The 13635-nt window shown below is 40.3% G+C and overlaps 1 protein-coding gene across 5 annotated transcripts in view; it reads right to left on the reverse strand.

The window, feature by feature from the left end:
• The window catches only part of LOC129515900 (olfactory receptor 6V1-like), a 278554-nt gene that overhangs the window by 9878 nt on the left and 255041 nt on the right, over positions 1-13635 (reverse strand). For all 5 annotated transcript variants that reach the window (XM_055335087.1, XM_055335089.1, XM_055335088.1 and 2 more), the window contains one exon: positions 217-274. In XM_055335087.1, coding sequence (XP_055191062.1) covers positions 217-274 — 58 coding nt within the window. The remainder of the gene's footprint in view (positions 1-216; positions 275-13635) is intronic.

The raw sequence follows: 13635 nt of genomic DNA on the forward strand, positions 1-13635 counted from the left end.
CTTTTAAGGGAGGGGGGAAGCGGGGAGGTCAGGTCCCTAGGAGGCTGCTGCTCCTCCACTACCACTTCCCTGATTGTGATCTCTCCCTATGTGGCCCCATATTGACATGTATCACATTCTGTGGGTGTCATAAATGCCTGAAAAAGAATAATAAATTCAACCCATGGGCCTATTCTGGTTTATTCACCATCACTTGAAGAGCAGTATATTTCTTACCTGACAGATGTCTGTGACATAGCATCCGGATGTTCCACAGTCTAAAACACTTGAAGTCCTAGAATCAGATGTGAAAGAGTTGATTCAGGGACGACTTTGTGGTCAGGAATACTCCATTCAGTGCAGCAGTCTTTACTCTACCCCATGCTAGCTGACGTTCTTTGCAAATGGACTTCCAGCACAGCCCCCATTATTGCACACTCCACTGAACCCATTTTGCCTTCCTCCTCCAAACTCTCTCCAGCCTATTAGACATTTCACCTTAGACTTTTATCTTCCTATTCAAGAGCTTGCCTCCCTCCTCAGCTTGCATGTCTGGTGCCCTCCTATATGTCTATCATGTACTTTCATCACCTTCATGTTGTTTCTACACTCTGGGTTACCACTTGAATTCCAACTCAGTGATCTGGCCCACAGCTCAGAACAGGCCCACGGGAGTATGTTTTAGAACCTGATGTACTTATTGAATAATTTTACATCCCAGGTTTTGATTTATCAAAACTGATTGGTTAATACAAGCAGAAATTAACAGGTAAAGTTCAACATGAATGTCCAACTAGCTTTCCACTGTATCTGGCTCTTCTACAGAGCAGATTTTCCTCAGGGCAGCCTCCATAGTACCCCTTGGAGCATTCTGCTTCCTCCCTTGCCTCAGACAACCTCTCTAAGGTCCAGGGGTCCTGTGTCCCACTGGTGGAGAAAAACTCATCTCCTCCTATCAGGAGACGATGCAGTGCCCCATCAAAACAGACCAAGGGCAGCCTTAGCTATCACAAGTAGACTGGCCAAGGCAAGTCCAAATCCTTTGTGCTGTAGGTTCTATTGTTCAGATCACCGTACAGTGTCAACTAGCAGAGAGCTCACCTGTCTCTGTATAATAGCCCTCTAGAGACTTGGAACTCATTTGAAAGTCCCCTTGTTATGCATCTTATTGTCTAACCACATCAACCCTCTCAGTTCTTCTGAGTGTATTATCCTTACACTTTTTGACTTTTGAAACAACTTTCCCATCCTGGAATAGCTCTCGTTTTTAATAATTGGGAATTCATTGGAGTTAGCAGTATCATCACCATGACTGTTTGTAGCAGTGTTTGGTCACCAGTGTTCTGAGATATGCCTAGCTTCTCAAGTGAATGAAGGAGGAGAGGTGAGGAATGGGACAGAAAGGCAAGCAGAGAAAGTAACTGAGTATATCCCCTTATCCACAGGCTTATGTGAGGGCAGATGACAGAGTAAACAGCACAGTGGGCAAGCAGAGCAGTGAGCAACAAGAATTAAAGGCTCAAAAAGAAGACAGAGATGCATCAAGACGAAATCCAGACAGAAATTTCCTTGAACCTAGGTCTCTTAGGGAAGGGCAGAAGGAGTAAAGTGGGACAGAAGACCCCTAGGTCTTTCCCAAGAGAGATAACACAATGGATCAATACAGGGAGTGGAGTCCTGTCAAGAGATTCATTGCTGTACCTAAATCAGCAATAGCATAGTGAGCAATAGGACACAGGCAACTCAAATCATTTATCCATTCACTCATTCATTCAGAAAAATAGGATTAACAGTGCCATATACCATGGGTGTTCAAAGGATACAGGAGTGAACAAAACAGTTCATGCCTTACAGACAAGTTGGAAAAACAGACAGTAAATAAGTATACAATGAAAAACCATGACAAATGCTATGAAGGCATGAAAGAAACTGAGGGGGAGGTAGGGAACTACCAGTGATAGATCCCATCCCACCACCCAGGTTCAGATGCAGGACTCAGGATAAGTGGGTGGTACCCAGTAGACAACAAGGCAAGAGTAATGTGCTGATGGAACCAAGAAGTCTCTCTCAAACTCCCTGTAGGCACAGTTTCCAAACCTGGCATCTTCGAGGCAGTCCACAGTAAACAAAGACAACACAATGCAGGATGGAAACACCCTATCCAACCTAGGCCCCTCTTTGTATCCCCTTCCTCCTGCTCTTTAGGTACTGGTGGAAGACCTGAAACCAAAAGCCTTCAGTTCTTCTCAGTACTGATGGTGTGCTGCAGCAGGGTTGACTAGGAGCATGATAGTGGTTCCCAAGGGGCAACTGTCTCCACTGGAGACTTGGACACATCCCAGCACCATAATCAAGTTCAGGAATAGTGAGCTCCAGGGATGAGTCAGATCAGCCACAGGGGCTTCCTGGGGGACCCTGACTGCTCTCTCTTACTCTCTCCTCTCTCCGCACAAAGCTCAGTGTGCCCCAGCAGCCCTGGGATCCGGGCTCTGGGGTAAGGAGAAGAACATGTGAGGGCAAGGAGTTGGGCATCAGTTGCTTTAGACACAGGCAGTGCTGAACCAAAAACAGTCAGCTAAGCGTTCTCCTTATCTCTGGTCACCTTGGAGGGAAAAACAAGTCCCAAACAGAGAGAGGCTGACATAGTAAAAACACTTCTTTTATAAAATAGAAATCTCCAGGACCTGAGTATCAGTGTGGAGGCCGAGAAAATTAAGGCCATTCCACTTTAAGTTCAGCGTTAGCACAGGGACAGGCATCCCAAGCCCCTGTGAATAAGAGCTAAAATTTAAACATTACTTCAGTTACAGGAAGAAAACAGCTTACAGCTTAACTAGAAAGCCCCATATTAGAATAAGAACAGAGGCCAAGCCAAGGGCAGGAAGCCCCTATTAGAATGAGAACAGAGCTCAATGCCCTTGAAAGCCCCATATCAGAATGTAAACAGAACTTGAAAAATTCTCCCCCCCCTTTCTGGAGGTCCCCTAGACCAGCCCTTAAAACTAAGCTGAAACCTACCTCCTCGGGGTCCAAGTCCCTGCTCTGCTGTGTCCCGTATACTTGGACCCAAGCTCGAGCTTGTAAATAAACCCCACGTGTGCTTGCATCGAGCTTGTAAATAAACCCCACGTGTGCTTGCATCGGTGTCGGCTTCTCAGATTCACAATCTTGGGCACAACATCAGTATATAGGGGTTCACTCTCCCACCTAAGAATGATCTTCAGAGCATCTTCTCTCAGGGCCTTAGTCTGCCCATGGATAGCAGGAGACTCAAAATCTAAATGTACGGTCCTGAGTTGGTTATGGGAGAAGAGGAAATCATTGAAGAAGAAATCCTAGCCATGATTACTAGAGAAAGATAGTAACTGAAACCAAAATGATAAATCAAGGACCTGTTTACAATTATGAAATGGTAATTATACATATGCATACACTCATACTATTTGTATTTTTGCATATTACAAAAATTTTATGAAAAAATGAAAAAATATGGCAAAGAAACACTTTAATAGAGTTATGATCCCATTGTTGTGAATACCAAAGCCAAAGGGATTGTGTACCTCTTTATCAGCAAGACCAGCTTCCCTGACTTCTTCACCAAACCAAGGACATGGATCACCTCCAGTGCCTAAGGACTCAGGAAATTACATAGTCCTCTTCCCTTGTCCCTTGCTCTTTCTCTCATAGCAATAACATCTTTATCATATGCATCTCACAGGAACTGTATCATTTGATTTTTTCAACAACTCTGGGAGTAGCTGTTTTGGGGTCTTCATTTCTCTGCTGATGGTACAGAGGAAGCCCTTACTCTAGGAAATACACCTTGTTAGTGGTAGCTGGGTTTGAATTCCAAATTGCAGAGAACAGGTGATCTGTGATTTGTGTACTTTAGACTTTTGTAGCACCGGAACTTGTGCACGTTCTACTCTGACATACCTAATTGTGAAACTTTCACAATGCCAAATTCATATATCTGCTCATCTATGAAGATTTCAAGTATCACAGAACATCCCTTGCCATCTAACAATTCAGTTTTGTCTGCGCTATCTTTAAGGTGTTTTAATGAAAAATAATAAAAAGCAAAAATGGAAAACTGGAAAGTAAGGATATCTGTGTTTTTCTTAGAGTATAAGTCTCATAAATGTAATCAAAATAAAGTTGGTTATCATTACGCATAGGAAGAATGAGGCATCTTTTAGCCTCAATTCATAGTTCAGTGATCACAAGGTAGTTGATTGTATATTCAAATATAATAGAAAAGAACAACATTAAATAATATTTTTGACATCCTGATATGCATGATCTAAACTGGGATAGATCAGTTAGAAATAGTTTGAGGGCAGAGAGTATCTTTTTTAGGTGAATTCATAATAGAAAGGAGAAAAGGAAGAAGACATCGCACAAAAGATGTGCTGAGATGAACACAAGAAAAGCCAAAAACATGTTTTATTGGAGATATATACTGTGTGTGCATGTGTATTTTTTAAAATCTGAAATCAAAGGACATATTAATCAAAAAATAAGAAAAGATTCTCCAAAACCATAGTAAAGGGCAACCAGATGCATTTTTTTTTTTCATTTAACAAAGAGTTATCAAACCTTGGCCATTACCAAGTACTATTTTGGGTACCCGACATAGAGCAGTGAACAAGACAAATTCCTCCCTGCATGGAGGTAGCAATCTAATGAAGTCACAGATAATAAGTAACCAAATATATAACTTAATTTAAGGTAGTGATAAGAAATGAAAGGAAAATAAAATCAAGTAAGGGGAAAGAGAATGCCATAGATTGTCAGGGAGAAGATGACTCAGAGAGAGCTGAAAGAGGAAGAGCCTCAGTCTTGGAAAGTTGGGAGAGACTGACTGGAATCACAAAAGGCTTAACCCCTGAACTCTGAGGCAAGTCTAATTGGATTCAGGCTAAGCTAAGCTTACTCTTTTTCCCTAGATTTCCTCACATTCAGCTAAAGTTATTCTGTTTTCCAGTTTACTGACTCCTATTGTTTGGTTAATTACTATGTAGATGGAGCCCAACAAGAAGAAACATGTGACCAGGGTTGCAGCTTTTGAAAAGAATGCCCCACCCACTCCTTACCTTCCCACGGGTTAGAAATCAGAAGCATAACCAAGGATTAAGCAGGAGAGTACACTTTCTCAAGCCTATGCAATGAAAGGGAAGTCTAATAACATTTTTAAGGAGGAAATGTATAGACATGACGGCTATTAAGACCACGATGGCAAGAAGACCTATGGTACAGAGTGAAGTTGAGATTATGAGAAGGCTTCTCTATGCTTGCTACTTCCTAATCAGACTATAGGGGATCTCAGCTCTACCCTGAGAATTGGGGATAGCCACTGAGAAGTCATTTATGGATGTCTTACTCCATTTCATCACAAGAATAGGTTTTTTTTTTTAATGTAAACTTTATACCCAATATGGGTATAGCCACTGAGAAGTCATTTATGGATGTCCCACTCCATTTCATCACAAGAACAGGTTTTTTTTTTTTTTTTTTTTTTTTAAGTAAACTCTATACTCAACATGGGGCTCAAACTCATGATACTGAGATCAAGATGTGCATGCTCTATCCACTGAACCAGCATAATTGTTCAATCCTGGTATTTAGCTTCTACTGGACTTCAACATTTTCTCTTTCTCCAACTTTCCTTAAATTCTTCCCTGTGGATATAATTCTTCTGTTATTCCAGGACTCCTTGAACTTTCTTGCCAGAATCAAGTGGAATCTCGTTTTTTCCATTATTAAGTTTTACATATATCCAGAAGATACAGTGTGGTTGCACCTGGATATCACATCCTGTGCACATACATTGACATAGTGTTGAATTGCAGGTAATAACAACCTTGCTGATTTTTCACTAGGAATCCTACTTTTGAGCCCTGTTGATAATCAGAATTCCCTGCCAGGCTTTCTATGCTCCTTGACTTTTCTTCTTCATTCTCCATCCTCTATTCAAAACTCTTCTGCTTTCAATTGGTTTCCCTACCCTTGGTGCCCTCGTCATCCTTTTTGCTCTTTTAACTTCCTATCACCTGATATAGATTAGACCTTCCCGTCAATGGACACCTGGATGACTCAGTTGGTTAAACTCTCAACTCTTGGTTTCAGCTCAGGTCATGATCTCAGGGTCATGAGATTAAGCCCTACACTGGACTGCAGCACAGTCTGCTTAAGAGTCTCTCTCTTCCTCTCCCCTGCCCCTCCTCTTGCTCATGCTCTCTCTCTTTCAAGCGAATAAATAAATAAATCTTTAAAAAAGTAGATCTTCCCATCCAAAGATCTGCCTTATAGAGTATGTTCCCTATAAACTGTAAGGCAAATATCTCAAGCTTGGTGAACTTCTATTTGCATAATTAATTTACATAAGAGTTTTTGGGAAAAAAATACAGTACATCAATCTCAAAGACTGATCCCAGGATAGAGTTCCATGAACACGTGTCTATTCTCTAAAAGAAGGGATATGAAGGTGGAATTTTTTTTTTTTTTTTTTACGATAGTCATACAGAGAGAGAGAAAGGCAGAGACACAGGCAGAGGGAGAAGCAGGATCCATGCACCGGGAGCCCGATATGGGATTCGATCCCGGGTCTCCAGGATCGCGCCCTGAACCAAAGGCAGGCGCCAAACCACTGCGCCACCCAGGGATCCCTGAAGGTGGAATTTAAAAGAGATATGACAGTCATATTGCTGTGAGATATATGTCACTCTCTTTTTCTAGACTTCTCATCCTTTTCCTTTGTCTATGGGAAAAATGTTTTTTGTGTGTGATGGGGCTGCAAATATCTGGTTAAGTTCATGTTAAATATGGTGACAGTCTCAACTAATGTCACTTTAATAATTCAAATTATGAAGTGTAACAAAAATGGAGAGGGGTTTTGAACCTCCAAATCATTTGTAAGCAGTTTTGTAAGATATTTTACTTGCATTTAGAAGCTGTGAGTGAGCCATCTGAAACTAAAGAAATGGCAGTAGAGACATTGAGGGTAACAGAGAAATTGGGGGCATGGGGACTAATTTATGAAACTGGATTTAGAAAGTCATCACAAAGAACACCAGAAGAGCTGAGGGAAGTAGAGGTGCTGTGCTAATCATCCTGTAAGAAAAACATCAAAGAAAGGATGGGAGGGATCCCTGGGTGGTGCAGCGGTTTGGCGCCTGCCTTTGGCCCAGGGCACGATCCTGGAGACCCGGGATCGAGTCCCACGTCGGGCTCCCAGTGCATGGAGCCTGCTTCTCCCTCTGCCTGTCTCTCTCTCTCTCTCTCTCTGTGTGTGACTATCATAAATTTAAAAAAAAAAAAAGAAAGAAAGGATGGGAGAAGAAATGGAGAAAAACCAGCAGAGAGATTCTAGTGTGTGGTGACTAAGATAGGGTGTTTGGCAAACAGAACATAAATAACTGCTCAGAGTGCTCAGAATCTGATGAGACACCGCTCAAAAGTCTGAGGGAAAATCTGAGGGCAGAGCCTATGGATGGATTTTCAGCTCTGGCAGGAAACATATTTTTCTCATAGATTTCAGAGGAGTGGCTGGTCAGGAAAAGAGAGTGAAAGCAATAGAGAGAAACTACATGAGCAGATAAAGGAGCTCTTCCTGAGTGTGAGGGTGAGATGTCCTAACTAGAAAAAATAATGACCCCAATGCTGCTAAAGGGAAAATGAACTCAGGAAGTCCTCCAGTGATTGTCTACCTCAGCAAGCTTGTACTTAGTAAAGAGAGGCACCTGTAATTTATCTCAACTGTATGTAAACTCTGGCTACATTTTCCTTATGCTGTTTTGCCTGAGAGCAGATTCTGAGCTTGTTGTCCTTCCTGGGGGTTGGTCAATAGTTGGATAAACTATAGATAAGAGAAAAAGAGAATTGAAGGACCTTGTTTCATGAAAAGCAAATCACCCTTCTTTTTCTTAAAGATTTTTTATTTATTTATTCATGATAGTCACAGAGAGAGGAGAGAGAGTCAGAGAGGGCGGGGGGGGGGGGCGGGGAGGGGGAAAGCAGGCTCTATGCTGGGAGCCCAACGCGGGACTCGATCCCTGGGCCAAAGGCAGGGGCTAAACCGCTGAGCCACCCAGGGATCCCTGAAAATCACCCTTCTGATGTCTTCCCCTTTTGTATTGTATAGGCAATAGAAAATATCCCAAAGTCAATGGGGTGAAAACTCTGCCTGGGAGAGAATCTTGGATTAGGGTCTGCTTAGAATGGTTTGGTCAATCTCCGGCCTCCTTGAAGGGGAATACTTAGTTGGTAGGGGAATGTCACTGCAATGTTACCTTGGGAATTTCAGAGAGCTGGGGGCTGGTGGAGATGGGCTCATGAATGGGTGCAATTTTTATTTTTTTAAATTATTTTTTAAATAATTTTTTAAAGATTTATTTATTTATTTATGATAGACATAGAAAGAGAGAGAGAGGCAGAGACACAGGAGGGAGAAGCAGGCTCCATGCCAGGACCCCGACGTGGGACTCAATGCCGGGACTCCAGGATCACGCCCCGGGCCAAAGGCAGGTGCTAAACCGCTGAGCCACCCAGGGATCCCCGGGTGCAGTTTTTATGCTCTGATTCTCATGGTGCTAATTACTCTATATTCTTGAGAACTTAGAACCTAAAGAAATAGCTAGAAGAACTGATCTTCTCTGAGATGGAATGTACCCTCACATAGTCTCTCCTTCTGAAATAATAGTCCTCCCCATTCAATGACCTCTCTTCCATCTGTGCATCTGTGTGTGTGTGTGCGCGCCACACACACACACACACACGATACCACTTTCTCCCTAGGACTGTGGATCGAAATCACCTACAATGGCTGGTTTGAGCCCAAGACTGAGATATCAGATATTCTTCCTCCACTGTCATCTAGGTAACCTCAAGTACATGGCAGCATCACCATCTCAAAACTGACTTGAGTTCCTTATTAGTCCTCAATCAAATTCACAAACCTCACAGTAGCACAAGCTCTGCTATATCTGCCCCCGGAACACCCCCTGATTCAACAACATCCTTTACCTGTGTTCCCATTCCACACACCAACAGAATCTCATTTATTACTCAAGCAAATCAGTTACCTTCCTTTTCATAACAGCTTTGCTCTCCTGGCATCAGCTGCTTAGTCATTTGCTTCCCCCAGGAATACTGTACCTCGTCCTCCTGCACCTCACATCCTACTACACATAAAACAACTCACCAGTCTCTCTCTCCATTCCTATAAAATCCTAATTGCCAGTGTCATTTCATTTTGATCTTCCATTTAGCACTTAGGACTTAGATTCCCAAGATTCAAACCCACTTTAATATCTTATAGAGATTAGGAGAAAGAAGAAAATGCAATTAGCAGGAAATTATAAATTGATGAGAATTAATAAAGGAGTTGGTATGCTGTTCTTAGATATTACTCTGTAATGAGAATAAAGTGCTTATTAAGAATTTCCTCATCCCAAGCAATCCACAGGACTCTTAAAGAGGTATGCCTCTGCATTTCCTCATTGAGCTCTCAGTTATCAGCCCTTGGTACAATTTCCAAAGGAGCGAAACATCATTATCACTGTATATTACAACTGTACAGGGAAATTGCTGTGGAGGAGCTCTGCTCTCCCAAAAGGGTGCTAAACACTTATCACAGCAAAATTATGTGTGTCTGACTGTAGCTTCCTGGCAAATAATTGAACATTATGTAGGAAATACACTTAGAAATAAATGGAAAGTTCAGAAATTTAAGGCAATTGAGCATTTTTAGTTCAGGAAATTTTGGCTCAAACAATGAAAGTACAAGTTATAGGATAAGAAGACTGTGATCGTGAGCAAAATTCATAAATGTCTTATAAACCTAAAGGGCCTGTGGATTTTGTCCCTCCCTAATACATCACCCTCATGTAAGAGCTGAAATCAAAGATTATCTGATAGTTACCTTTCTAGCCACCTATTTTTCCTCCTTCCACAGAGGAGCAAAATGTAAATCACTGCCTCCCAACTTGCTACCTTCTCTCTTACCTCTTACAGTCGTTAGGCATTTTTTGTCACACTCACATCTAGGCCTTTTGCCCCAAACTTCCAAACTCTGATAGCACTACTTTTCTCTACTCCCTTGTTATTTGTCTAAAACTGCCCGAATCAAGACCAAGATATCTCAAAGTAGTAGTAATTAATGTGTTAACAAGAAAAAAGAAAACTTTTTTTTTTAATTTTTTTTTTATTTATGATAGTCACAGAGAGAGAGAGAGAGAGAGAGAGAGAGAGAGAGAGAGAGAGGCAGAGACACAGGCAGAGGGAGAAGCAGGCTCCATGCATCGGGAGCCCGACGTGGGATTCAATCCCGGGTTGCCAGGATCGCGCCCTGGGCCAAAGGCAGGCGCCAAACCACTGCACCACCCAGGGATCCCCGAAAAAAGAAAATTTCTTTTTAGAAACCACTTGTGTTTTTCTGATTACTAGAAGATAGAAATAACCATTACTTGTTATCATATGCCCAAAGAAAATGACAATTACCATTTTGGAAAATCATAGGCTTTGATTCAAATTGGAAATGACAAAGAATCTGAGGACTCATCCCCTAGCCCCTTGGAATTGCGCAGAAGATCCCTGCAGAGAAATTTCTCGAATTCCATCTCTGTCTTCATTCTTTATTAATCTACTTCTTCCAAAGCATCAACTTTCAACATAGGAAGCTTTTTTCCTAGATTCAATTATTATTCTTCGGTTTTGTTAGAAAACTTTTTCCTAGATTCAATTTATTATTCTTCAGTTTTGTTTAATTATAAATGTTGTATTAAAAATAGAACATGCTTTAAGTTCAGTTTTAGGTTTACCTAGCAGCGAGATAGTTTTGGAAACTTCATCTCATTCCTCTCTCAGGAGATGTGGTCTAAATTTAAAAACAAATGAGCACTTTTTAGCAAATGTTTTCCTTTCATATGATTTGTACCACCTGTTTATTATTCCTCAATCCTTGATAATGTATTTCACATTTTTTTTGCCATTTTACCTAGCCAGAGAAAAAAACATTTGAAGTTGGACTAGGTAAGCAACTCGGAAGACATTTGCATAAAGAAGTAGAATTGAAACTCTACCATAGCCCCTACAGTTCACAGACTAAATTCCTCATCAACTCCCTCATCTTTCTTGCTGCTGTCTCTAAATAAAAGTAAGCATCTGCAAGGGCCACATCCTCAAGCTTCACTCTTTTTCATCAACCTCTGCTGTCCTTCTGCTCCACGGGCGCCTGTTGAGAATAAGTTGGCAGTTAATAAAAGATAGAAGAGGACATAATCTGAATGCCCCAGCTAATCAGTCACAGGACTAGAATTTTAAGTTCTATAGACTTGAAACTATAGGTTGAATATTCACCTTTCTGAATACTTAATGACAACAAAGGAAGCTAATCATTGGAGTGGAGTTTAGGTAGAAGTAAATGGAGTTGAGATCAAGAGAGGCCAAGGTGCTTAATAGATTATCCACACAGACATAGAAGTTATCTGGAATGATAACATAAGCTATGGTGAAAAAAGATCATTCTTGGCTAGATGCCAAATTCTCCAAAGAGTGTAGGGGATTGTTCAGGAAAGCAATTGGTTACAGGGAGAAGGAGTGGTAGAGCAAGATACAATCAACGATACTAGCCCCAAAGTAGCAGAGATCATTGATGTCTAAAAGATTTAGTTCAGACACCATCTTTTCAAGAAGCCTGCCTTGACTCTTCCTCCAATAGTAACTAAATGAATCCTGGAATGTTTCTCTGGCCACTGTGCAAATTTATATGGTATCATATACCAAGTGGTATCTATTAGTTTATATTTCTTTTAGACTGTGATCTCCCCTGGTGCCTGGTGCATAGAGAAGCCAACTAAAAATTTGTTCAACTGAACTCTTAGATTCTATTGCCTCCACCCAATGTGATTTATTTTGATTATTTTCTCATCACCCTAAACTATGCCAAATGTTCAAACAAGTCAGAATTAATAGAGATGCTGGATTTAGTATTATACACTTCTTATCACTGTATATGTTAAAAAGAACCAGGAATGTTGAAGTCAGAGAGCCTTAAGTTCAAATTCTGACTTTATAATTTATTCAAACTCTTTGAGCCTCCACTCCTGTAAAATTCAAGGTAACAAACACCTTACAAAAGATGTTTTATAAATTAAAAGTAATATCCACTATAATATGTATATAATTGCCAAACAAGGTCCATATTAGAATTCTCTCTCTCTCTCTCTCTATCTCACACACACACACACACACACACACACACATACTCACCTTCTTTCTCTCTCACATGCACATACACGGACACTCTCTTCTCTCACCCTTGAATTTGGACATGGTCATATGACCAGTTTTGACCAGCCACAGAAGAATGTCATGAGTCAATTATAATGGAAGTATTTTAAAAACTCCATCTTCTACTCTTCCACCACATTGACTAAGGAGGCATGTAACTGGATGGAGATGCACGTGAAAGGGGCCTAAACTGTTGAGCCATTGCGAGGTAGATGATAGCTGCCCTGGGCTTACAGTGGACTTTGCATAGATGAGAAACTTTTGGTATATTTATAGACTCATATTTTTTTTAAATTTGTATTTATTTATGATAGTCACAGAGAGAGAGAGAGAGAGGCAGAGACACAGGCAGAGGGAGAAGCAGGCTCCATGCACCGGGAGCCCGAAGTGGGATTTGATCCCAGGACTCCAGGATTGCGCCCTGGGCCAAAGGCAGGCGCTAAACTGCTGCGCCACCCAGGGATCCCTAGACTCATATTTTTTGATGTTTGTTACTATAGCATCACCTACCTATATACCTTGTATATCTTCATACTTTGCATTCTGATAAAGAAGACATACCCTTCTGGGCAGATAATTCTGTGTTACTGCTTCAGGATGAATACTAGAAGAGAACTATCAGAAGGGTCTTCTGTTGATGGATATAGTGTCAACTACATCTCCAAGTATAATCTTATTTTTTCAAAAATCTCCAGAGATGCTAATGGAAACAGGACAGTATTATAGAATACAGTTCTATTAACAAACTAGATTTAGTTTCCATTTTCTATAAGGAAGAACAAGAACTTGTGCTAGCTCCTTGACAAAAACAAACAAACAAACAAAAAAACTAGAAAACACTGGACATTTTAGAAATAAAAAATAAACTAATCTTATCTCCAAATAACATGCAATTTCAGTTCATTATTTTTAATTAACAATATTGCTTAATTAATTTAATAATATTTATAGGTATATTAATTTCATTAAAATTAATATTTTATTTAAGCAATTAATTTTTATTTATTTAACAAATAGTTTTTTTAGAAATAATAAAGGTAATGAAACCAAAATAAAAACCTCAGCAGATGAGATTATTGTAAGAATGGAGGAGACAGAGGAAAGGAGCAGTGAGCTGAAGATAGAACAATAAAAAAAAATTGACAGGGAAAAAATAAACAGATATAAGACAAAGCTAAAGCAGTGTTGAGAAGAAATTTTATATACATTAGGTAAGAGGAAAAGTCTTAAATCAATATTCTAAGTTCCCATCTCAAGAACCCAGAAAAGAAAAAGGTAAAATAAATTCAAAGGAAATAATACACTAAAAGCAGAAATTGATAAAATTAAAAACAGAAAAGTAATATATAAAAAAAAACCAATGAA

Source organism: Nyctereutes procyonoides, unplaced genomic scaffold, assembly GCF_905146905.1.
Source record: "Nyctereutes procyonoides isolate TBG_1078 unplaced genomic scaffold, NYPRO_anot_genome, whole genome shotgun sequence".
Lineage (NCBI taxonomy): Eukaryota > Metazoa > Chordata > Mammalia > Carnivora > Canidae > Nyctereutes > Nyctereutes procyonoides.